The sequence below is a fragment of the Myotis myotis genome, unplaced genomic scaffold (assembly GCF_014108235.1).
Source record: "Myotis myotis isolate mMyoMyo1 unplaced genomic scaffold, mMyoMyo1.p scaffold_m19_p_7, whole genome shotgun sequence".
Lineage (NCBI taxonomy): Eukaryota > Metazoa > Chordata > Mammalia > Chiroptera > Vespertilionidae > Myotis > Myotis myotis.
Window position 1 is genome coordinate 91,650,393 of NW_023416379.1, and position 22,527 is coordinate 91,672,919.

The 22,527-nt window shown below is 58.1% G+C and overlaps 1 protein-coding gene across 1 annotated transcript in view; it reads right to left on the reverse strand.

The window, feature by feature from the left end:
- Positions 1 to 2,573: 2,573 nt before the first annotated feature.
- Positions 2,574 to 22,527, reverse strand: part of RAB44 (RAB44, member RAS oncogene family) — a 30,065-nt gene continuing 10,111 nt past the window's right edge. The window contains exons 3-15 of the mRNA XM_036317963.1: positions 21,917 to 22,091; positions 20,116 to 20,259; positions 19,381 to 19,471; positions 18,921 to 19,016; positions 17,120 to 17,304; positions 15,343 to 16,125; positions 15,242 to 15,251; positions 12,077 to 12,764; positions 9,512 to 9,593; positions 8,383 to 8,497; positions 7,247 to 7,348; positions 4,859 to 4,935; positions 2,574 to 3,299 (exon numbers count right to left, since the gene is read on the reverse strand). Coding sequence (XP_036173856.1) covers positions 3,209 to 3,299; positions 4,859 to 4,935; positions 7,247 to 7,348; positions 8,383 to 8,497; positions 9,512 to 9,593; positions 12,077 to 12,764; positions 15,242 to 15,251; positions 15,343 to 16,125; positions 17,120 to 17,304; positions 18,921 to 19,016; positions 19,381 to 19,471; positions 20,116 to 20,259; positions 21,917 to 22,091 — 2,639 coding nt within the window. The 3' untranslated portion in view covers positions 2,574 to 3,208. The remainder of the gene's footprint in view (positions 3,300 to 4,858; positions 4,936 to 7,246; positions 7,349 to 8,382; positions 8,498 to 9,511; positions 9,594 to 12,076; positions 12,765 to 15,241; positions 15,252 to 15,342; positions 16,126 to 17,119; positions 17,305 to 18,920; positions 19,017 to 19,380; positions 19,472 to 20,115; positions 20,260 to 21,916; positions 22,092 to 22,527) is intronic.

Below are 22,527 nucleotides of genomic sequence, written 5' to 3' on the forward strand. Positions count from 1 at the left end.
CCCCACTCCACCCACGTGCTGAGGGCGGGGAGCGCCTGACTGAGGGACTCAGCCTGGGAGATGGGGTGTAGACCCAGAGTCAGCCCACGGCTGATGTCGCCGCCTGCTGCCTTGCAGGGCAGGATGGGCGCCCTCCCACCTGTAGTGGGGAGATGCTGGCCCGTAACTCAACAAATAAATATTTCCGGAGTGTCAACCCTGAGCCAGGTGCTGGGGATCCAGCAACAACAAGACAGCGCAGTGGGGTCCTCATTCCAGTTCCCACCCCCTTCTCCTCCAGTGGGGACAGGCCTGGAGACCCTCTCCAGCTGGCTCAGCAGGGCTGCAGGTCCCCGACCCCCTGCAGAGCCTGCCTAAGAACCTGCTTGGTCCTACCCTCCTTTTCTTTCTTTCTTTTTTAAAAATTAATTTTTATTGAGTTTTAGAGAGGGGCGGGGAGAAAGAGAGAAACATTGTGAGAAAGAAGCACTGATTGGTTGCCTTCCACATGCACCCCGACTGGGGATTGAACCCAAAACCTAGACGTGTGCCTGACTGGGAATCGAACCAGAAACTCTTCGGTGAACGGGACGATGCTCAGCCACCTGAGCCACATGGGCAGGGGCCCACCCTTCTTTCCTTAATCAGCCTCAAGCTAAGCTGTGACCTGAGCCCCCTTGGCTGACATGCGCTGAGAGCTCACGGCTTGTCTGAGAGTCCACTCTGCAGTCCCCGCAGCGTCCCTCCTGCTGCTGTCCCCGCAGCGTCCCTCCTGCTGCTGTCCCCGCAGCGTCCCTCCTGCTGCTGTCCCCGCAGCGTCCCTCCTGCTGCTGTCCACGCAGCGTCCCTCCTGCTGCTGTCCACGCAGCGTCCCTCCTGCTGCTGTCCCCGCTGCCTCGTGCTGCTCCGGGCTGCTGGGCTCTGCTCGCTGACTTGGAACCTGTGACACCGGGAGGCCAGGCCTCCACAGTGTGCTCTGCACAGAAGCTGGACCCAGCGGAGGAAGCCAAGGGGGTTCCAGGCAGGAGTGCAGGCCCTTCCAGCACCATCTCTAGGGAGCTCCAGGCAGCTGCCTGAGCCGGGGCAGAGCCGAGAGAGGAGGGGCAGGCCCGGGCCACTTGTGCACTGGGTCCCCCAAAGGACGGGGCTCTGTCTGCTCTCCTGGCCCCCCAGGAGTCACACCCTGCCTGCCTCCTTAGCTCACTGACCCTCAGGACAGATGTCGCTGCCTGCCAGCACCCTGGACCCCAGAGAAGGAGCCATTAGCCAGAGCAGGACTTGCCCACCGCTGTCCAGGGCCAGGCATCCCTCACTTCAGCCCAGCTCTCTGTGGGTCTTGCTCTGAGCACTACAGCCAAGACCAGTGATGGCGAACCTATGACACGTGTGTCAGGTGACACGCGAACTCATTTTTTTGGTTGATTTTTCTTTGTTAAATGGCATTGAAATATATAAAATAAATATCAAAAATATAAGTCTTTGTTTTACTATGGTTGCAAATATCAAAAAATTTCTATATGTGACACGGCACCAGAGTTAAGTTAGGGTTTTTCAAAATGCTGACACGCCGAGTTCAAAAGGTTCGCCATCACTGGCCTAGAGACTGCTCAGAGTGGCAGGCCAGCCGGTGGGCTGACTCAGAGGACCCAGGCGGGGCGGGGGTGGGAGAGGATCAGCGAGGGCCGGTGACAGAACAGGCTGGGCCACAGAGTCAGCCTGCATACAGGCTAGAGGTCGAAAGAGGTCCGTCAAGGGCACCTGGTCCAAGCTTGGCGGCTTCTGATGCCTGAATTTCTCCACCTCACAAGTGTCACCTGGCTTCGGCTTCTGTGCCTCTGTGGCTGGCCTGAGGCCTCCCTTTCAGAATGGAGCAGCAGGACGGGCAGGCGGGACGGTGATTAAACAGCAGGAAGGCGCCGCCGCTTTCTCCTCTCTGTGCCGCTGTCTCTCGAAGTGTCTGTGCTTGTCTCTCTGTGAAACTGGGGTTTCCTCTGATTCAGCTGAGGAATTCACCGACTGATCGCAAAGTACCAGCTCGGTGCCCTGCACGCTGCCTGCAGCGCCGTGAGCATTGCTGTGGTTACCAGAGGGGGGGGGGGGGGGGGCACAGAACAGCGGCAGCAAGCAGATGGCACAAGATATCCAACCCGGGCAGAAGACCCTGCCAGGAGGCCAGTGGGGAGACTGTGGGAACTCCCACAGACGCTCTACCCAATCAAGCCAGTCTCCCCAGCTGCTCCCTGGCCCCCCTCACACCCCAGCTGTGCCTCCGGGGCATCCAGAGGTTGACGCCTCGGGGCAGAGGGCTGCACCAGGGGGCACCTGGCCTTGGGGCAGGGGCGGGATCCCGAATGTGAGCCCTTAGGGGCAGATCTTGTGGAAAGGGCTGGGGCTCAGGGAAAAGGGGGGGGGGGGTGCGTGGCTATCAGGGACCATGAAGACATTGCTCTTCCCAGGAATCTATTCTTCTCAGAGGAAACGCCAAGCCTGCAAACAGCTACGTGAGCGCGGAACAGGGGATGGCTTTAACGAGCAGAGGACTTTGTCGTTACGGGCCATGCCGGTTAGGAATCAGCACCACAGCAAGACCGTTGAACAGTTTCTTCCCGACCTCAACATGCATTTTTATTTCTGACTATATAGGAACACCCAGTCGCCGTAGAAGACCCAAAAAGACAAACACGTATAAAAGGAAGATACCGCCCCCACATTCACCCTATAATTTTACTGCCCAGAGATGGGTGGCTAATATTGTGGTGTATTTTCCTTAAGCTGTTTCTCTAGACCCGTGGCGGCAAACTGCGGCTCGCGAGCCACATGCGGCTCTTTGGCCCCTTGAGTGTGGCTCTTCCTAAGCCTGAGGAGTACCCTAATTAAGTTAATAACAATGTACCTACCTATATAGTTTAAGTTTAAAAAATTTGGCTCTCAAAAGAAATTTCAATCCTTGTACTGTTGATATTTGGCTCTGTTGACTAATGAGTTTGCCGACGACTGGCCTAGACTTTTCCTTTCTTTAAAGAGTCGCCCACCCCAAGGTTATTTGCTCAGCAAAGTCCTTCTTCCGGGAGCTGGAGCGAAGGGCAGCGCTAGTGCAGCCCCGGCCCTGGGATCCGAGCCCTGACCCGGGAGGATTCTCTGGATCTTCCGAGCTGGGCCTCCGATGCTGCTGTCGAGGCAGGTGGGACCGGGAGCCGGAGTGGGGCTGTCTCCCAGCCAGGCCAGCTGGTCACGAGCAGCAGCCAGCTTTCTTCGGCGGCCTCTCCGGGGCCACCTCCACCAGTGAGCCCTTCAGGAGGTCTTCTTGCCTCTTGAGCGACCTGCACGACCACCCCCAGGCATCAGTCCTCTCTCTCAGCTCCCGGGGCTGCAGGGAGGGACCCGTGGGTGCAGCTGGGGGACCGGGGAGCTGGGCCCCTGAGCTGCCTCTCTCCTCCCGGCTCTGCCCCTGCCCTACATGCCACAGGCACCGGAAACACGGGGCCATGGAGACGGTGAGTTCCGTCCCTTTTCTGGCGTTCTTTCCAGCCTGCTACGTGCCGGGCTCTGTGCCAGGGACTCCAACTGTGACAGTGACGCCAGCGTGTCCTGGCCTTGGGTAGTGAGGGAGGCGGAGGAGACCGGTGGATCAGAACCCGGATAGCGAAGCGCCCAGAGGGACTTCACAGCAGGTCCTGGGGGATTAGGAGGAAGGAGGCAGTGTCCGGCTGAGACGCAGCAGTGGACAAAGGTTTGCCAGCAGAAAAGGGGTAGAATCCGGGGAGAGGGCAAAGGCTCTGTGTTAAGAGAGAACTTGGGGGTTGAGAAAGCAAAAAATGCCCATTTGTGTTCATTCACTCATTCATTCATTCATTCATAATATGTTTACGGCCCATCAATGATTCTCTCTCATCATTGATGTTTCTGTCTCTCTCTCCCTCTCCCTTCCTCTCTGAAACCAATAAAAATATATTTTAAAAACTACAACACACAATATATTTGCTATGTGCTGGGCCCTTTGCTAAATCCCAGAGCTGAGGACGGAATGGCCAGAGGAAGCCTCAGAGGCAGCCGGGCTCGGGTTCTGTGGGCCTGGACGCAATGGGCTGCCATCCGAGAGCAAAGGGAAGCCATGGCGCGTTTCTGGCCGGAGGGCATCAGGCTGCCCGGGTTACAGATTAGCAAGTCGCTGTAGTCACTTTGTCAGAGAAGGGGCTTAGAGGTCATCTGGTCTGATACTCCTGCCGCTGACTCCTTCATTCATTTATGGAGCACCCAGCATTTGCCAGGTCCCAGGTGTGGGGGGAGGGGCTAAACAAATAGAGCCATGGCCTCCAGGACCTATCGCCTGGGGCAATGAGAAAACAGACAAATGCTCCTGTAATTCTAATTTGTCCCCAAGGGCTTTGAAGGACAGAGACCTGAGTCCAGCATAGTGGTGGGAGGGGGTGGTCAGGGAGGGCCCCCTGAGGGGCTGAAGCTTGGTGTGTGTGTGTGTGTGTGTGTGTGTGTGTGTATGTATGTGTACGTGTGTGTGTCTGTGTCTGTGTGTATGTGTGTGTATGTGTGTGTGTGTGTGTGTGTGTGTGTGTGTGTGCAGGGAGATGGCCCTGGAGACAATGCAGGATGCCGTGAGGCATTGGCATTGTATTCTAAATCCAGTGGGAGTCACTAGAAGGTTGGGAACACTTTGCCAATGAGTAAACTGAGGCTCAGAGGCCAGATGTGGCTCTGGGAGGTGAGGCAGCTAGTGGGCTGGTAGAGCTGGCAGCTCTGCACACAGCACTCTCTCCACGCTGTGCTCTCTCCACACTGGGGAGCCCTGTGGTTTCTGAGCTGCTTCCCGCCCAAGCTGGCTGAGGGCTGCCCAGGGTACAGGGTGGGAATCGGGGGCACTCACCTGGCCAGGTTCACCATGGGCTCCAGGATGTTGTGACCCAGGGCCGCGCTGCATTCTCCAAAGGAGAGCCCCAGCTCCTGCAGGCCAGACAGATGGGTGTGGGTGCCCTGGCGGAGACCACTGGAATCCAGGAGGCAGCCCACCCCCAACAGCCTGGCCCCAGGCAGAGTCCCGCCCAGTCGGTTCCTAGGCCAACCACAGAGGGCGAGGCAGCCCCATCTCTGTGTCTCCAAGGTCCCCAGCCTCGCCCCTCTGCCCACTGCCCCTCCCCCTGGCTGGGCAGGTGTCAGTGACACCCTGGAAACAGCCTACAGCCTGTGTCCTGTCTTGGAGAAATGTCCGTGATGTTTTTAAATGGTTAGTTATGTTGTTTATTTCAATAATACTTAATTGGGGGGAATATTAGAAAAGACAGCATAAAAAAGTATAAAATATAAACCACTCCTGTTGGCATAGACACTGAGTGGCCAGATTATTATGACCACAGACGTTTGTAGGCAAATTAGCTATAATTTCACGCTGAAGTTGCTAGAGGGCCAGATCATTACAAACATCTGAATAGCACAACATACTAAGTATCGTTGCTGACCAAGTTCATCCTATCATGTTGATGGCATATCCCAATGGAGATGGCTTCTTCCAACAAGACAATGTGCTATGCCACGGTGCTTATATTGTGCGGGAGTGGTTTCAAGAACATGAGGGAGACTTAACCTGCTTAGGTGGCCCCCACAATCACCAGATCTCAATCCAATTGAGTATTTGTGGGATGAAGTTAAAAGCCATCAGGCAGCTGGTTCCACCACCATCAAATCTCCCAGAACTGGACAGTGCTATTCATCAGGCATGGTGTCAGATTCCTCGCATCACCTTTCAACATCTCGTGGAGTCAATGCCAGGAAGAATCGCAGCAGTATTGAAGGCGAAAGGTGGCCCAGCGAAGTACTGAGGGGGTGGTCATAATAATCTGGCCACTCAGTGTATATTTCCATTCTGTTTTATATAACCCTTTTATTGGGGTGGGGGCTAAATGTCATTATACCATTAGATTAAGCCAACGAAACTGCTGTCTTGTAGGCTCCAAACAGTCAGATATCAGCAATCTCATAGGGGTCGACCCAACCTGTACCCAGATTTGCAGCTGCTGTTCTGACGTCACATTATGGTGGAAGCACTTCTTCCACACCCTTCACTATTGTCCCCGGGGCAGGGCTCCTGACGGCAAATGCTAGCCTCTCATAGGAACTCCACAGCTTAACTACCGGCTGCTGCCCAGTGCTTTCCCTTGTAAATACCACTGTGAAGACCATCCTCCTGTAAGCATGTCTGATTACACATTGCACATGGGGGGCCATCTCATTCTTCTCTAGGGGTTGTTATTTCTGCTTCTTTTAGGGTAAATTGCTAGAGGAGGAATTACTGTGTCAGAGAGATGACCTACTACTTCTAGTTAAGAGAAAAACATTCCCACCCCGCAGGCACCACAGCCATGAGCTCAGGAGCAGGAGGGACGGAGAGGAGAGAGAGACGGGAGGGAGACGCAGTGTGGCTGCTGGCAGGGGTGGGGCAGAGGTGGGGCAAGGAGTGGCTTCTTTTTATTTTTTTTATGTTTTCGGTATTATTCTCCAGATTTTCTGGAACCTAGTCAACTTCTATTCATAAATAAATAGTAACCACTGTCTGGTGGTGGGGCTTTTGATGTTAATCTTCCTGGGGAAGAATTTGAGTCTTAAAATAGAATAAATTAGAAGGAACGTTACGTTAATTAGAGACCAGAGATAAAATTAAGATTCGATCGGGAATTTTAAGTGAAGCTTTTAAAACCTTTTTTACTCTGAAGCTATTTTTTACGTAGGTCAGGGCATTGGGTGTGGATCTGCTAGTTCAGCAGTGAGGTTCCATGCCGTGCCCACCATTACTCGCGTTTGGGTCTAAGGCTGGGCTGGGTGGGAGGCAGAGGTGGCCGGGCTGCTGTCCACTCTGACCTGGCCTTTGGCCGGGCAGGGGCAGAAATGATCAGTGGATCCTTCTCTCTGAAGAAAAACATTTTTTTTTATTGATTTCAGAGAGGAAGGAAGAGAGAGAGAGAGAGAGAGAGAGAGAGAGAGAGAGAGAGAGAGAGAGAAACATCAATGATGAGAGAGAATCATTGACTGGCTGCCTCCTGCACGCTCCACACTGGGGATCAAGCCTGCAACCCCAGCATGTGCCTTGACCGGGAATCAAACCGTGACCTCCTGGTTCATAGATCGATGATCAACCACTGAGCCACGCCAGCCGGGCAATGGGGCCTTCTTGGATGCCCAGGCCAGGGTGACCTACTCACCGTCCTCCAGGGAGGGGTCTGCCCGGTCCAGGCTGGGGAGAGACCGACACTCAGGTGCTCACCTGGGCCAGTTGCTGCCCAGCCTCGGTGGACACCTGCCGCTCCTCTTCACAGTCCATCTTGTTTCCCAGGAGAAGAACGACCACTCCAGCACCCCCCGCGTCCTGCACACAGAGCACATTCCCTCAGACACACATGCTGAGCGCCTGCTGTGTGCCAGGCCCTGGGTGGACGTGGCCCTGACCTCCGGGAAGCTGGTAGTGTGCCTCCTCCCCACACAGACACCTACCTTTCCCTGTCACCCTCACTCCACAACCTTCCCACCTGGGCAATTCCCCTCCATCTGCAGTGAGGCTGCCCCTCCTATCTGCCTGCAAACATGTCACCCATTTTCCAGGGCCAACCTCAAAGCTCCCTCCCCCAGGCAGCCTTCATGGATTGATCCTACCCATGCCCCTCTCTTCCTGCCTGTGCTCAACAGCCCAGTGCTCGCTGACACAGGGTGTCTTGGTTCTTTTCCTAATTGTTTCATGGATAATAATAATAACAGCTTTTATTTACGGAGTGCTTACTATCTGCCAAGTGCTGTGCTGAACGCAATGGTGTCAGTTAACCCTCACAAGTCTATGAGAGAAGCCGGGAAAGTGAAGTTCAGAGAGGCTGTCACTGAGTTGGGGTGGGATCGTTGGGTCCGGTCTGACCCCAGAGCCCAGCTGCCTTTGTATCTGACCTTATCTTACTTTTTTTGCATCTCTTCAACTAGAAACTCCTAGAAAGAAGGCTACATGTCTTCCTTCATATCCCTCTGTTGTGCTGGCACATACTGCAAAATTTCAACATGTATGTATGAATTAAGTACATGAGGGAAGAACTAGAGATGTGTGGACAGAGGAAGTACCACCTAAAGTGGTACGAGAATTGCATCATCCCCAGGGGTTAAGGAGACCTCGCAGAGCTGCTGTCTGTAAGAAAGAAATGTTCATAGGACCGAGGAAGAAGTTCGTTTTGGAAGCTGTACTGTGTGGTTGTGGCTCCCTGATACGACTCCCAGGCCACCCAGTCACATGCCCTCCGTGGGCTGCATCACCTGCATGTCTATTGTAGCAACTGTAATCCCGGGAGAAAGGGAGAGTGGGCAGGATACACATTCCCTCTTGACTCCAGAAACTGGGGCCAGCCTCCGCCACCACCTGCTTACCTGGAGACAGTCCAGCCAGTAGCGCACGTGGGCAAAGCTCTCCTGGGATGTGACGTCATACATGAGCACCACACCATCAGCCTTCCGGAGCAGCTGCCGCGTCACGCTGTGGTACCTGCCCGGGGAGTCTGCGTGAGGCCAGGCCTGCTGGCTGACCCCGGCCCCGGCCTCTCCAGGCCTCAGCCACTCCGTCGGCAACGAGGGAGAATTAACGTTCCTGCTTCTCATTGCTTCCCACGAGAGTGTGCACATGCTGGCTTCTCACACTGTAGTTCTTGTGCATAGTTAACAGTTCTCATGGCTCAAGTTCAAAAGGTACCAAAGGGCACCCCGTGAGAGATCTCCCACCCCCACTCTGCAGCCACCCGGTCCCCCTCTCCAGAGGCAGCCAGGGTCACCAGCTTCTTAGATATTTTCCCAGAGGCACTTTATGCATATTCATAAATGTACATGCATACACATACCTGTGCACACGCACATGCACCTGCCCTTTGCCCTTGTTAACACGGTACAGTGTAAAACACTCACATACTCATTCATATTCAGAACCCCTGCCTGGTTTTTCTAGTCAAGAGAAGGCTTGGAGGTGTTTCGCTTTTGGCCACAGTGAGGGCCCTGGGTCTTTCTGTGGCTTCATAATATTCTATCATGTGGATAGACCCCAGCCTGTCTTGCTGGCCACCACCCATGGCATTTGGGTTGTGTCCAGTGCTTTGCAATATAAACGCTGCTGTGAACAGCCTCGGTCCCTTTGATACCATCATGTGAGTTACCGGAAGCATGAGTTTCCAGACGTGAAACCACTGGGCAGAGAGAAGTGCTTTAAAGTCTGATCACTGTGGCCCAACCAGCAAGTGGACGGCCAGTGTTTGCAGGCTAGCGGTCGGGTGCTGGCCCTGAGGGCCGAGCTGGGGTGATCCTCACAGAAGCCTGGCCAGGCCCAGGGGCCTCTGGGCCACCCCGTCTTCTCCACTGGGCCTTTGCTCTCCTCCCCAACCTCCTGACTCCCCCAGGGGTGATGTCTCTTTTGCACTGGGTGGCCTCTTGCCCACCTTGGCCTCCTCTGGGCGGGGCTGCCTCCACCCGGCACCCAGGCTCCGCACAGGTCTCCGTGGAGACAGGGCCCTACCTCTCCTGGCCAGCCGTGTCCCAGAGCTGCAGCGCATAGTACTTGTTGTCCACCAGCAGTTTTTTGACCCGAAAATCCACTCCTAGGGCACAGAGAGGGTGAGGCCTACTCTCCAGTCACCACCCAGCACGTCTAGCCAAGGCCGGCCCAAGTGCCCAACCCCGGCCCCAGGGGGCGGGAACCTGCGGCTGCTGGCCTTCCCTCTGCTCCCCAAATCCCATCCACACTCAAGGGCCCAGGTCTCCCAAGAAGCCTTCCCCGACCCCCAGCCACAGGCTCACTGCCCCCGCTGCTCTCCGTGCCCACGTAGGGAACCTTGCATTGTTTTGACCTCTGTGAACACAGCGATGTGTGTTCCTTAGTCCACTCAGGAAAACCTGCTTCATTGTTTTATTTTATAATTCTCATTTCATATCCCAGTTACGGCCTGCATCCTCCCTTCGACCAGACAGCCAGGGGCGCGGAAGGAGCTCTGACTTCAGAGGTGACCAACCGATGGGCTGTGAGTTGTCCGCCCTCTGCCGCTGTACCTGCTGTGTGACCTGAAGCAAGTCACTCGGCCTCTCTGAGCCTCCCTCCTCATCGCACCGCACAGGGCGACTGGGAGGAGTCAATGACTTATGTTCAAGGTTTAGCCCAGATTCTGGGAGGGGGAGGTGCCTGAGAGGTGGTAATTGTTATTATTCATTCTCATCTCTCTGACCCCAGCCCGTTGGATTTTACAGCCCTACTCCTGCCTGCCTGAGGTCATGGCTTCAGACCCTTTTTGGAAATATGGAGGTAAGTGAAATCTCGGGGAAGTTTGGAGTCTTTGGGGTACAACTTCCTGCCAACCCCTACTTCCCAAAGGAAAGCAGGTGGGGGGGGGGAATGATGGAGAGGGCTTCTTTTTATTTATTTATTTATTTTTTGGTTAATCCTCACCTGATGATATTTTTTCCATTGATTTTTAGAGAGAGTAGAAAGGAAGGGGGGAGACAGAGAGAGAGAGAAACATCAATGTGAGAGAGACACATCGATTAGCTGCCTCCCGCATGCACCCCGACCAGGGTCGGGGATCAAGGCTACAACCGAGGTACGTGCTCTTGACCAGAATCAAACAGGACCCTTCAGTCTGTGGGCTGACGCTCTATCCCTGAGCTAAGGCATCAATCTGTGTTCTTCTTGATGGAATTTTCTGGAAGCCTCTTACTACATGATAATGAGGGGAGAATCGGTTATTACGGGGGCGGCGGCTGTTGTAAGATGCCTGGTGCATTGGAGGTGCCCTTGGCTTAGGAGGTCACTAAGGGTGGCCCTGCAGGCCTGCGACCCTGCTCAACCCCAGGCCGGACCTGCCATGGGTCCCATTCCCCAGGACGCTGCATCGTTAACTGGCTCCCAGGTGAGGATCCTTAAGCAGAGAAAAGCCTGAGGCCTTGTCCTGGGGCCTCTCTTGGATGTGGGCTGTCATTATCCACATGGTCCCAGTCACATGCACCCTGACAGACAAAGATCGGCTCACTCCCTCTTCGTCCCGAGTGGTCATAACGCTGGCCTTCCGTGGGCCAACACAACACCCAGTGCCACACATCCCGGTCCTAGAGCAGTGGTTCTCAACCTCCTGGCCCTTTAAATACAGCTCCTCATGTTGTGACCCAACCATAAAATTATTTTCGTTGCTACTTCATAACTGTAATGTTGCTACTGTTATGAATCGTAATGTAAATATCTGATATGCAGGATGGTCTTAGGCGACCCCTGTGAAAGGGGCGTTCGACCGCCAAAGGGGTCGCAACCCACAGGTTGAGAACCGCTGTTCTAGGGAGAGGAAGCTTTGTGCTTCGGGACATTTCATTGGCAGGAGCCACTGAATGAGACATCATCTAATACTTATAATAATAACAATAAAAATAATATTGATTAGCACGATGTGCCAGTTATTATTCTAACAGCTTGATGCGTACTAATGAGCTAATCCTTACAACCACGCTAGCAAGCCAGCACTCCCGCTGTCCCCATTGTGCAGGTGAGGGTTTGGGGCCTTAAGGGGCTTAAATCATTTGTCCAAGTTCATATGGCTAGTAAGTGGCAGGACGAGATATGAACTCAGGCACCCAGCTTCCTAGCGTATCACACCCCACAAACACATTCTATATAAAACATTCAACTTGCCCAAGGCAACTTCCCCCCAGAGCTGGGCTGGCTGGCAGGGGCTAGTCCTGACTACATCCAACCTGTGCGACCCTGCCGAGCCCTGCCTTCCCCCGCAGCCATGTGGGTGGGACTCGCTTGTTTTCACCATCAGTCAGCACTGGCACCTAAATTGCAGGGTGCTTTGTTGATGTGGCACATTATAAGCTAATCTGATCAATGCAGGAAAAGCAAATTACCTGTAATTAGAGATGATTAGTAAAATAGTAAGAGCATCCCATATAAAGTCTGTCTAGAGCAGGGCCTGGGCCAGGACAGACTGCAGTTTCCCCAGGGGTGCTCACTCCAGCCTGCTCGGGCTTGCTGGCCAGGGCCCTGGGCCTCCCCCTCTCCCCCCCCCCCGCCCCCCCCCCCGCCAGGATAGGCGCTTACCCACAGTGGCTGTCAGCCCAGAGGCGAAGGTGTTCTGGTGCAGCAGGTGCAAGAAGGATGTTTTGCCCACGTTCGAGTCTCCCAGGAAGATGATGTGGTAGATGTAATCAGGGTCGGCTGGAGCCTCGCTGCCCATGGGATCCCCTGGGGAGGGGGTCAGCCCAGCCTCCCCGGAGCCTGTTCCTGTGTCTTGAGGCCTGTTCTCTGCCCCAGGCTCACGGGGTGGTGGGGGGCCTTGTTCTCTCTCCGCTTGAGCGGCTGTGGGTGACGGCCTGGGTTGGGCTTCCAGCGTAGCCTCCGAGCTGGGCAGGGTGTTCGTGGGCGGCCGGGGCCCTGCCCCACCCCCAGGCTGAGCCCCCCGAGGGGGAGAGTCCCTTGGAGGGGACGGTCTTCCAGGAGCAGGGCCTTCTGCCTCAGCCTGAGCCTGCGCTGTGTCAGGTGGGAGAGGGGCGGGCAGGGAACTTCGCTGGGGGCGTTCCGAGGGCACGGTCCTCAGGCCCCGAGCCTCAGAGGGCTGCTCTGAACTGAGGCCTGGCCTGCCCTGGCCCCCCTGTTTCCCATCCTCCTCCCTGGGTTCCTCCTCCAGACTCTGCTGAGGGAGGGCAGGCAGCCTGCTCAGCTGGACCTGGCCAGGAGCTTCCCTTAGCCCCCCGGAACGGCCCTCCAGCACATCTGGGCCCAGCTTACCCTGCTGCGCCACTCCCTTTGTGGGGGCCTCAGCCACAGCCTCCAGACTCCCTGAGGGCTCAGCCAGGGGAGCCTGACCCACAGCCTCAAGACCCTCTGAGGGCTCAGCCAGGGGAGCCTCAGCTACACCCTCCAGAGCCTCTGAGGGCTCAGCCAGGGGAGCCTGACCCACAGCCTCAAGACCCTCTGAGGGCTCAGCCAGGGGAGCCTCAGCTACACCCTCCAGAGCCTCTGAGGGCTCAGCCAGGGGAGCCTGACCCACAACCTCCAGACCCTCTGAGGGCTCAGCCAGGGGAGCCTCAGCTACACCCTCCAGACCCTCTGAGGGCTCAGCCAGGGAAGCCTCAGCTACACCCTCCAGACCCTCTGAGGGCTCAGCCAGGGGAGCCTGACCCACAACCTCCAGACCCTCTGAGGGCTCAGCCAGGGAAGCCTCAGTCACAGCCTCCAGACCCACTGAGGTCTCAGCCAGGGGAGCCTCAGTCACACCCTCCAGACCCTCTGAGGGCTCAGCCAGGGGAGCCTCAGCTACACCCTCCAGAGCCTCTGAGGGCTCAGCCAGGGGAGCCTGACCCACACCCTCCAGACCCTCTGAGGGCTCAGCCAGGGAAGCCTCAGCTACACCCTCCAGACCATCTGAGGACTCAGCCAGGGGAGCCTTACCCACAGCCTCCAGACCCACTGAGGTCTCAGCCAGGGGAGCCTGACCCACACCCTCCAGACCCTCTGAGGACTCAGCCAGGGAAGCCTCAGCTACACCCTCCAGACCCTCTGAGGGCTCAGCCAGGGGAGCCTTACCCACAGCCTCCAGACCCACTGAGGTCTCAGCCAGGGGAGCCTGACCCACAGCCTCCAGACCCTCTGAGGTCTCAGCCAGGGGAGCCTCAGCTACACCCTCCAGACCCTCTGAGGACTCAGCCAGGGGAGCCTGACCCACAGCCTCCAGACCCTCTGAGGACTCAGCCAGGGGAGCCTCAGCTACACCCTCCAGACCCTCTAAGGGCTCATCCAGGGAAGCCTCAGCTACACCCTCCAGACCCACTGAGGTCTCAGCCAGGGGAGCCTGACCCACAGCCTCCAGACCCTCTGAGGACTCAGCCAGGGAAGCCTCAGCTACACCCTCCAGACCCTCTGAGGTCTCAGCCAGGGAGGCCTCAGCTACACCCTCCAGACCCTCTGAGGTCTCAGCCAGGGAAGCCTCAGCTATACCCTCCAGACCCTCTGAGGGCTCAGCCAGGGGAGCCTGACCCACAACCTCCAGACCCTCTGAGGGCTCAGCCAGGGAAGCCTCAGCTATACCCTCCAGACCCTCTGAGGGCTCAGCCAGGGGAGCCTCAGCTACACCCTCCAGACCCTCTGAGGGCTCAGCCAGGGGAGCCTCAGTCACACCCTCCAGACCTTCTGAGGACTCAGCCAGGGAAGCCTCAGTCACACCCTCCAGACCTTCTGAGGACTCAGCCAGGGGAGCCTTACCCACAGCCTCCAGACCCTCTGAGGACTCAGCCAGGGGAGCCTGACCCACAGCCTCCAGACCCTCTGAGGACTCAGCTAGGGGAGCCTCAGCTACACCCTCCAGACCCTCTTAGGGCTCATCCAGGGAAGCCTCAGCTACACCCTCCAGACCCACTGAGGTCTCAGCTAGGGGAGCCTGACCCACAGCCTCCAGACCCTCTGAGGACTCAGCCAGGGAAGCCTCAGCTACACCCTCCAGACCCTCTGAGGGCTCATCCAGGGAGGCCTCAGCTACACCCTCCAGACCCTCTGAGGGCTCAGCCAGGGAAGCCTCAGCTATACCCTCCAGACCCTCTGAGGGCTCAGCCAGGGGAGCCTCAGCTACACCCTCCAGACCCTCTGAGGGCTCAGCCAGGGGAGCCTCAGTCACACCCTCCAGACCCTCTGAGGACATAGCCAGGGGAGCCTGACCCACAACCTCCAGACCCTCTGAGGGCTCAGCCAGGGGAGCCTCAGCTACACCCTCCAGACCCTCTGAGGACTCAGCCAGGGAAGCCTCAGTCACACCCTCCAGACCCTCTGAGGACTCAGCCAGGGGAGCCTTACCCACACCCTCCAGACCCTCTGAGGTCTCAGCCAGGGAGGCCTCAGCTACACCCTCCAGACCCTCTGAGGGCTCATCCAGGGAAGCCTTAGTCACACCCTCCAGACCCTCTGAGGGCTCAGCCAGGGAAGCCTCAGCTACACCCTCCAGACCCTCTGAGGACTCAGCCAGGGGAGCCTCAGCTACACCCTCCAGACCCTCTGAGGGCTCAGCCAGGGGAGCCTCAGCTACACCCTCCAGACCCTCTGAGGGCTCAGCCAGGGGAGCCTCAGCTACACCCTCCAGACCCTCTGAGGGCTCAGCCAGGGGAGCCTCAGTCACAGCCTCCAGACCCACTGAGGTCTCAGCCAGGGGAGCCTGACCCACACCCTCCCAACCCTCTGAGGTCTCAGCCAGGGGAGCCTCAGTCACACCCTCCAGACCCACTGAGGTCTCAGCCAGGGGAGCCTGACCCACACCCTCCAGACCCTCTGAGGACTCAGCCAGGGGAGCCTCAGTCACTCCCTCCAGACCCTCTGAGGACTCAGCCAGGGGAGCCTTACCCTCAGCCTCCAGACTTTTCGAGGGCTCAGCCAGCCCTGCTGGGAGGACTCTGGCTCCTCTGGGCTCCAGTCCCGGTGCGGAGCCCGCAGTATGAGGGCCCTGGTGGAGGGCCTCCCTCTGCCTGGGTGGCTTGGCTGGGACAGGCCTCATCCAGGAGTCCCTATCATCTGCGTCTGAGGTCTGGAAGTGTGTGCTGGGTCCAGCTGGGGACTGGGCAGGGGGAGAAGTCCCCTGGGGAGGGGGGCCAGCCCCCAGAGGAACAAGCACTTTGAGTGCAGCTGCCACCAGGCCCCCTGACTCTCCAGCTGGAGCCGCGGGGAGAAATGACTCCCCAAAGAAGTGGGTCTCAGGGCCAGGCCCGGGCCCTCCCTGAGGGTGCGCGCTGCGACGCTCCGGGGGCCGCTCTGCACTGAGGTCCTGCCCAGCTGGGTCCACTGCTCTCCCTTCCTCGGGCCTGGCAGTCACCCCGGGGGGGCTCCTTGGGGCCCCATTGGCATCTGAAGATGGCTCCCGACCAAACAGCAGATCGTGCTGCTCTGAGATGGAGATCTGCCTGACCACCCGGGGTGTCTGGGGGGCTGAGGGGGATGTGGGGGTCGCTGGCGGGCTCCACAGTAGCTGTGGGGTTCTGTGCCAGGGGCTGTTGAAGCTACTCAGGAGCCGGTCCCAGTCGTCATTGTCCTCGAACAGTCCCGGCAGGGCCGCCTCCTCAGAGGAGACTGCCTGAGGGTCGGGAGCCTTGTCCTCACCTGCTCTGGGGACACTGGAAAGGGGTGGGAGCTCAGGTCAGGAAGGCAGGCAGACGCACACCAGTCCCGCCTGCAGCCCTCACACAGCTGACACCTCAGTTGCACACGAGACCTGTGAGTGTGATTGTGCGTGTGCATGTGTGTGTGTGCATGTGTGTGAGTGTGTGCATGTGTGTGTGTGAGTGTGTGAATATGTGTGTGTGTGTGAGTGCGTGAATGTATGAGTGTGTGAGTGTGTGTGTGTGTATGAGTGTGTGTGTGTGAGTACGTGAGTGCGTGTGTATGAGTGTGTGAGTGCGTGAGTGTGAGTGCGTGTGTCCATATGTGTGTGTGTGTGAGTGTGTGTTTGTGTGTGTGCATGTGTGTGTGTGAGTGAGTGTGTCTGTGAGTGCACGTGTGTGTATGTGAGTGCACGTGTGTGTGTGTACATGAGTGTGTGTTGAGTGTGTGTGTGAGTGCGTGAGTGCGTGTGTGTGCATGTGTGTGAGTGCGTGTGTGTGTGACTGTGTGAGTGCGCGTGTGAGTGTATGTGAGTGAGTGTGTGTGAGTGTGACTGTGTGTGAGTGCGCGTGTGAGTGTGTGTGTGTGAGTGCGCGTGTGGGTGTGTGAGTGCGCGTGTGTGTGTATGTGAGTGTGAGTGTGTGTGTGTTAGTGTGTGTGAGTGAGTGTGTATGAGTGTGTGTGAGTGCGCGTGTGTGTGTGTGTGTGTGTGTGTGAGTGAGTGAGTATGAGTGTGAGTGAGTGTGTGTGAGTGTGTGTGTGTGTTAGTGTGAGTGAGTGTGTATGAGTGTGAGTGAGTGTGTGTGAGTGTGTGTGTCCAAATCCCAGGTGTGGCCTTGGGCACATGACTCTCGCTCTGCCCTTCAGTTTCCTTGTCTGGGGAATGGGCCTGACAGTGTCGTGGGGTCTATGAGGGGCCGTGTGTGCTGTGCTGACAGCTGGAGCTCAGCCCCTCCCTCCTCCAGGAAGCCCCTGGTCCCCACCCCAGCCTGGGCGGCAGCCACCTGCCTCGGCTCCTCCACCTGCCAGGACACGCGGCTCCTGGCGAAGTTCAGGTGCCCCTGGGTCATCTGCAGCTGCTCCTGCACCTGCTCCAGCCGCCCAGCCAGATCCCGCTGGGCCTCCCGAAGCTGCAGCTTTTCGGAGCCGGCCTCCCGGTGTGCGCTGCTGAGGCGCTGGAGCTCGGCCTCCAGCTGCAGGAGGGGGACAGGGGCGCGGTGGTGAGGGGACAAAAGCCAGCTGCCCTCCAGGACAACCGACAGCCCCCCAGGCCATTGTGGGGCACAGGCTCCAGGTCCCCAAGGCCCAGCTCAAAGCAGGACTGGAGGGGTGACCCTCCTTCCTAACTGACTTCATGATCTCCCAGCGGGAGGGAGGTCTGAGTTGCTGGTGGAGAGGCCACAGGGAACTGCAGAAACACAGACTGCCATCGCCAGGAGGCCGGCCTGTGGGGCCACGCCCTCCATCTGTCTGCGGGGAGCTCCTGGCCCAGCAGCAGGTCCCACGACTGGGAGACGGAGAGCTGCTGCCCATGCAGGGGGAGGCAAAGCCCTCCAATGGCCCAGGGCCCTGCACAGCACACCCCCCCCCCTTACATCTCTGACCTCCTCTCCCACTGCCACTCCCCGCCCTGTTCCAGCCACAGGTCTCCTTGCTGTTCCTTGAACACTCACAGCGCCTGGGCCTTTGCAATCACAGTTCCCTCTGCCTGGCTGCTCTTCCCCGCTCCTCGCATGGCCCACCCCTCACCTTCTTCAGTCCAATGTCTTTACTCCAATGTCTTCATCAATCAAAACCCTCTGTCCACGGCCCAGCTTCACTTTATTCTCCTCCGCACTTGGTTATCTGATATGTTATAGGTTTTCCTCCCTTGTTTTACCCTCCGTCTCCCTGACCAGACAATAGCTCCGTGGGCAGAGGCTGTGTCTGTCATGTCCCTCAGAACCTAGGCCTGCCCGGCACATAGTAGGTGCGTCCTAACTAGCTGCTGGGTGAGGGGATGAAGGGCCTGGGGCAGAGCTTCAGGGGGGACAGGACACTATGGCCCCACGCGGAGGGCCTGCTGCCTCGGGGGCACCTGGGCACCAGCCAAGGCAGCGCTGGGAGAGCAGCCGAAGGGATGCTGGTGTCCGACAGCACAGAGTTACTGCGGTCGGTGGTTTAGAAGTTAAAGGGCGAGACCATGGGGCGGGGTCTCAGGCCAAAGGCTCAGCCACAAGGCGACCAGGAAGTGACCATCAGCTACCAGACCTGGGGTCAGGGCAGCAGATCCTCTGCCCGGGAGCCAGTCAGATTCAGAGACAGGAACAGCCATGATGGGTAAAGCACCGGGCACCTCGCCGGGTTTTCTAAGGCAAGAGTTCTGAACCCCACTTCTCGGGGAGGACGTTAGAAACCTGCCAAGGCGGCTCAGCTGCCCACGGAGACGAGCGCTGGACACCACCTCCGGCCCAGCCTCCCCAGCAGCGAGGCCTGGGGTTTGCCCTGCGCTTCCCTGCTCCACAGCGCTTTCCACTTATTGCCTCGTGTTACACACCAGCCTGGGAGATGCAATAGATGTGGCCAGTCCCATTGCACAGGCGAAAAAACTAAGGCCGGGCTAGCCAAGGTATTTCCTCAGATTTGCACCGGAACCACAGGGATTTGAACCCACCCCTTCTGGTTCCTGTCCCCGTGCTCCCGCTGCCCTACCTGGCTCACCTCAGAAAGGGCCACCACGCCTTTCCCAGGGGCCACTCTCATGCATCCTCAGACAGGGGTACCAGAGACTGAGTCCTCAGAGACTGGGCTCCGGGCCGCCCGCACTCACCTCCCTCTGGCCCTCAGCCAGCTGCTGCACCTCGCGCTCCTTGGCCTCCAGGACCTCCTGCATCTGGGAGCTGAGGGCCAGGTCCCGGGAGTCACTCTGAGGAGAGAGAGGCCTCAGGCCCTGGGCGGCAGCGTCTAAAACCCAGCCAGGCTCCACCTCCCCCTGGGCCTGGGGCGCAGGGTCCCAGCGGAAGGGGTCTCAGGACAACTGCCCTGGCTCAGGCCTGGATTGTGGCAACAAGGACACCGAGGCCCAGAGACGGGGACCGGCCCCTAGGGACAGAGTGAGGCCCACAGAGAGGGGACAGGGCTCAGCACTCCCCACCCCATCTCCTGGTCAGGGGTGTGAGAGGACCCACTCCCAGCCACCTCCTGCTACCCCACACTGGCCAGGCACCGGCCCCACGTCTGGGCCAACAGAGGGGTCCAGGGCAGGGGAGGGCAGGCTGCCGGGGGCCCACCTTGGCCTGCAGCTGCTGCTTCTGCCGGCCGATCTGCTGCTCCATCTCCTCGTACAGCTGCTGCACCTCGCGTTGGTGGTCAGAGTCCCGCCTGGAAGGGGTGGGAGGTGGGCCCGGCAGCGCTTCAGCGGCCCCCGGGCCCTGCTGCCGCCAGAGGCAGCCCGGACCTGGTTTGGAGTCCATCTACTGCTCAGCCCGCTTGGTTAGGGATCCCCGACCCTCGTTACCCTGGAAACAGTTATCCCAATAGCAGCCCCTGACCCCACGCACCCCTGATGTTGGTCATGCTATCCCATTACCTGACTCCTGTAGCCATCGCCACATGGCCCTGTCACATGGTCCCCATCACTTCACACCCTGTCCCCACATCCCTCTGTCACCATCCCCCTGCCTCCATAGCTCAGACCCCCTGCAGAGCTGTGCCCATGCCAACCCCAGGGCTGCCGCATGCATTGCCATCTACATGAGTGGCACTCCCAGAGTTGGCTGCCACAGTGGCCCTGCACCAACACACACTTGGCATCCCACTCTGGACAAAGGCCAAACTCTGTCCTCCCCACACCCCCAAAGCCAGCCCTTCCTCCAGCTTCGCTCTGCCCATCCCAGCTTCCAGGCCCTGCGTGGCCTTGGCCTCCATCCTTCTGCAGCCGAGGGACTCCCATTAACATTCAGCCACTACATGCAGAGCTCCCACTACATGCAGACACCCAGTGGGCGCGAACCCCACCCACTCACTTCCTCAGGGTCAGCTCCAGAGCCTCCTTGTCGGCCCGTGCCTCCTGCAGCCGGCTGGTCATCTGCGCCAGGAAGCCCTCCAGGTTGCCCGCCAGCTGGGGCTCCTCCTGCCTCAGCTTCCCCCACAGCTGCCAGATCTCCTGCCTGGGGAGGGGGGAGCCAGAGATTAGACCTGAGGAGGCCCAGGAAGCAGAGGGGGGGCCCGTTCTCCATGTGAATGGCAACACTCCAAGAGACTGGGGTGCCTGGGCTACAAAAACCTATTGACCTCTGCAGGTGCAGCCAAATGCCCCGCCCTCCAGGAGTCTCTCCCAGGTGTGCCCAGGGAGAGGCCCTTCTTTTTTTGAATCCTCCCCCAGGGATATTTTTCCATTGGTTTTTAGACAGAGTGGAAGGGAGGGAAAAGGAGAGGGAGAGACAGCGAGAGAAACATCAGTGTGAGAGAGACATTGATGGGTTGTCTCCCACACCCACCCCAACCTGGGTCTAGAACAGGGGTGGGCAAACTTTTTGACTCGAGGGCCACAATGGGTTCTTAAACTGGACCGGAGGGCGGGAACAAAAGCATGGATGGAGTGTTTGTGTGAACTAATATAAATTCAAAGTAAACATCATTACATAAAAGGGTATGGTCTTTTTTTTCAATAGTTTTATTCATTTCAAACGGGCCCAGATCCGGCCCGCAGGCCGTAGTTTGGCCACGGCTGATCTAGGATCAAGCCTGCCACTGAGGTACGTGCCCTTGACCGGAATCGAACCCGGGACCCTTCAGTCCGAGGGTTGATGCTCTAGCCACTGAGCCAAACTGGTTAGGGCTGCCCTCTCCCTTCTTGAACCCCCACAGTACCTTGGTTCTCTGTGGTTTGGTGATTAAGTGTGGGGAGGGGGACTTGGGAGCCTGACGGCCCAGGGCCTCAGCTGCCTTCTCTCTTCCCCCACTCCCTAGCTGTGTGATCTTTGGCCAATGCCATGCCCTCTCTGGGCTTGCTTGTAAAATAGGGAGGCTGACACCTGCCCAGCAAGTTCTCCAGAGAGTGAGACACGCCCAGTGAAAGCACCCGCTTGGGCCTGGCACATGGTTGGCACTTGCCATATGTGAAGACAGATGCCAGCGAGCTGAGAGCAGGCCAAGCTGCCAAGGAGGTGAATGGCTCCCACCACGCCTGGCCCTGCAGCCTGTACCCTATGTCCCACCCTGCCTGCCCCACAACCCTGGGCCTGCCCTCTGAGAGCCGTTCCCACAGCCCTGTGGGGCAGGAGACCCCCTTGCTGGCTCTGACACCCCGTGGCAGATGGGGGTGTGGGAGGGGCATTTTTAGGTAGGGCCCCCCTTCTTTGAGCGAGTAAACCCCAAGAGCCCCGAACCAGAGCCAGTTAGGAGGGAACGCCCTGTCTCCAAATCTCCCAACCCAGGGCATCACCGTCCTCACACGGCTCAAGTGGGGACCCTCTTTTTGGGTTAAGAAAGGCGCCCTCAGCATGGGAGGGCCCTTGGGAGGCTGCCCCAGCCTGGTAACCCTCCGGGGGAGAGATTCTAGGGCGGGACAGGCAGGGGCGGGGCCAGGGCTTATCGTCTCCCCAAAGCTCTACCTCACTCCGCAGCCAGGGAAAGCAGGTCAGAGGGTAGGCCACCTGCCCCGAGTCACACAGCTAACCAGTGGCCAAACCAGAATTTGCACCCAGCTCTCACCCACTTTCACACTGTGTCCAGGTGAGGCCTCGCCTACGCGGACTGGCAGCACCCGCCCCCCCCCCCCCAACGCCCCCCCCCCCCGACACACACACACTGCGCTGGCCTTACTCAGGAAGTGAGTGGTCACCCCCCAGCTGCTCCATGAAGGCAAGAAACGCCTCCTTCTCCTCGGCGTCCGCCTCCTCCAGCACCGGGAAGCTGATGGCCGCGGACCCTCGCTTGGACGACAGTGGCCTCCTTCCGCGGACCCTCTGGGTGCTCGGGCTGGAGCCAAAGATACTCTCTGTGGACAGAGGGGGACAGAAAGGAGGGGAGTGGGGTTGGGCTCAGCCCCTGACCCCTCACCTTGCCCTGCTCCAGCCTTGGGGGAATAATTATATCCGTTCTGGTCACATTTCTACAGGGCCATGTTCATCGTTCCTCATGTCAGCCTGGGGAGGCTACTGACGGCAGCACTGTGCCCATTTTACAGATGAACACGCCAGGCCCAGAGAGGCCAAAGAGCTGCTGGAAGTCACACAGCGGCTCCATTCTGTGAAGGTGGCCAACACATTCTTCGTTCACACAGAATATTTATTGAGCACAGAATAGTTATGTGCTGGGGACAAAAATGGCCCAAATCCTTGTCCTAGTAAACTGACATTGCAGTGAGTACTGCAAAGGACACATTTTTTAAAAAGCAAATTTGCTAAGTGAGCTAAAGGAATAAACAGGACCAT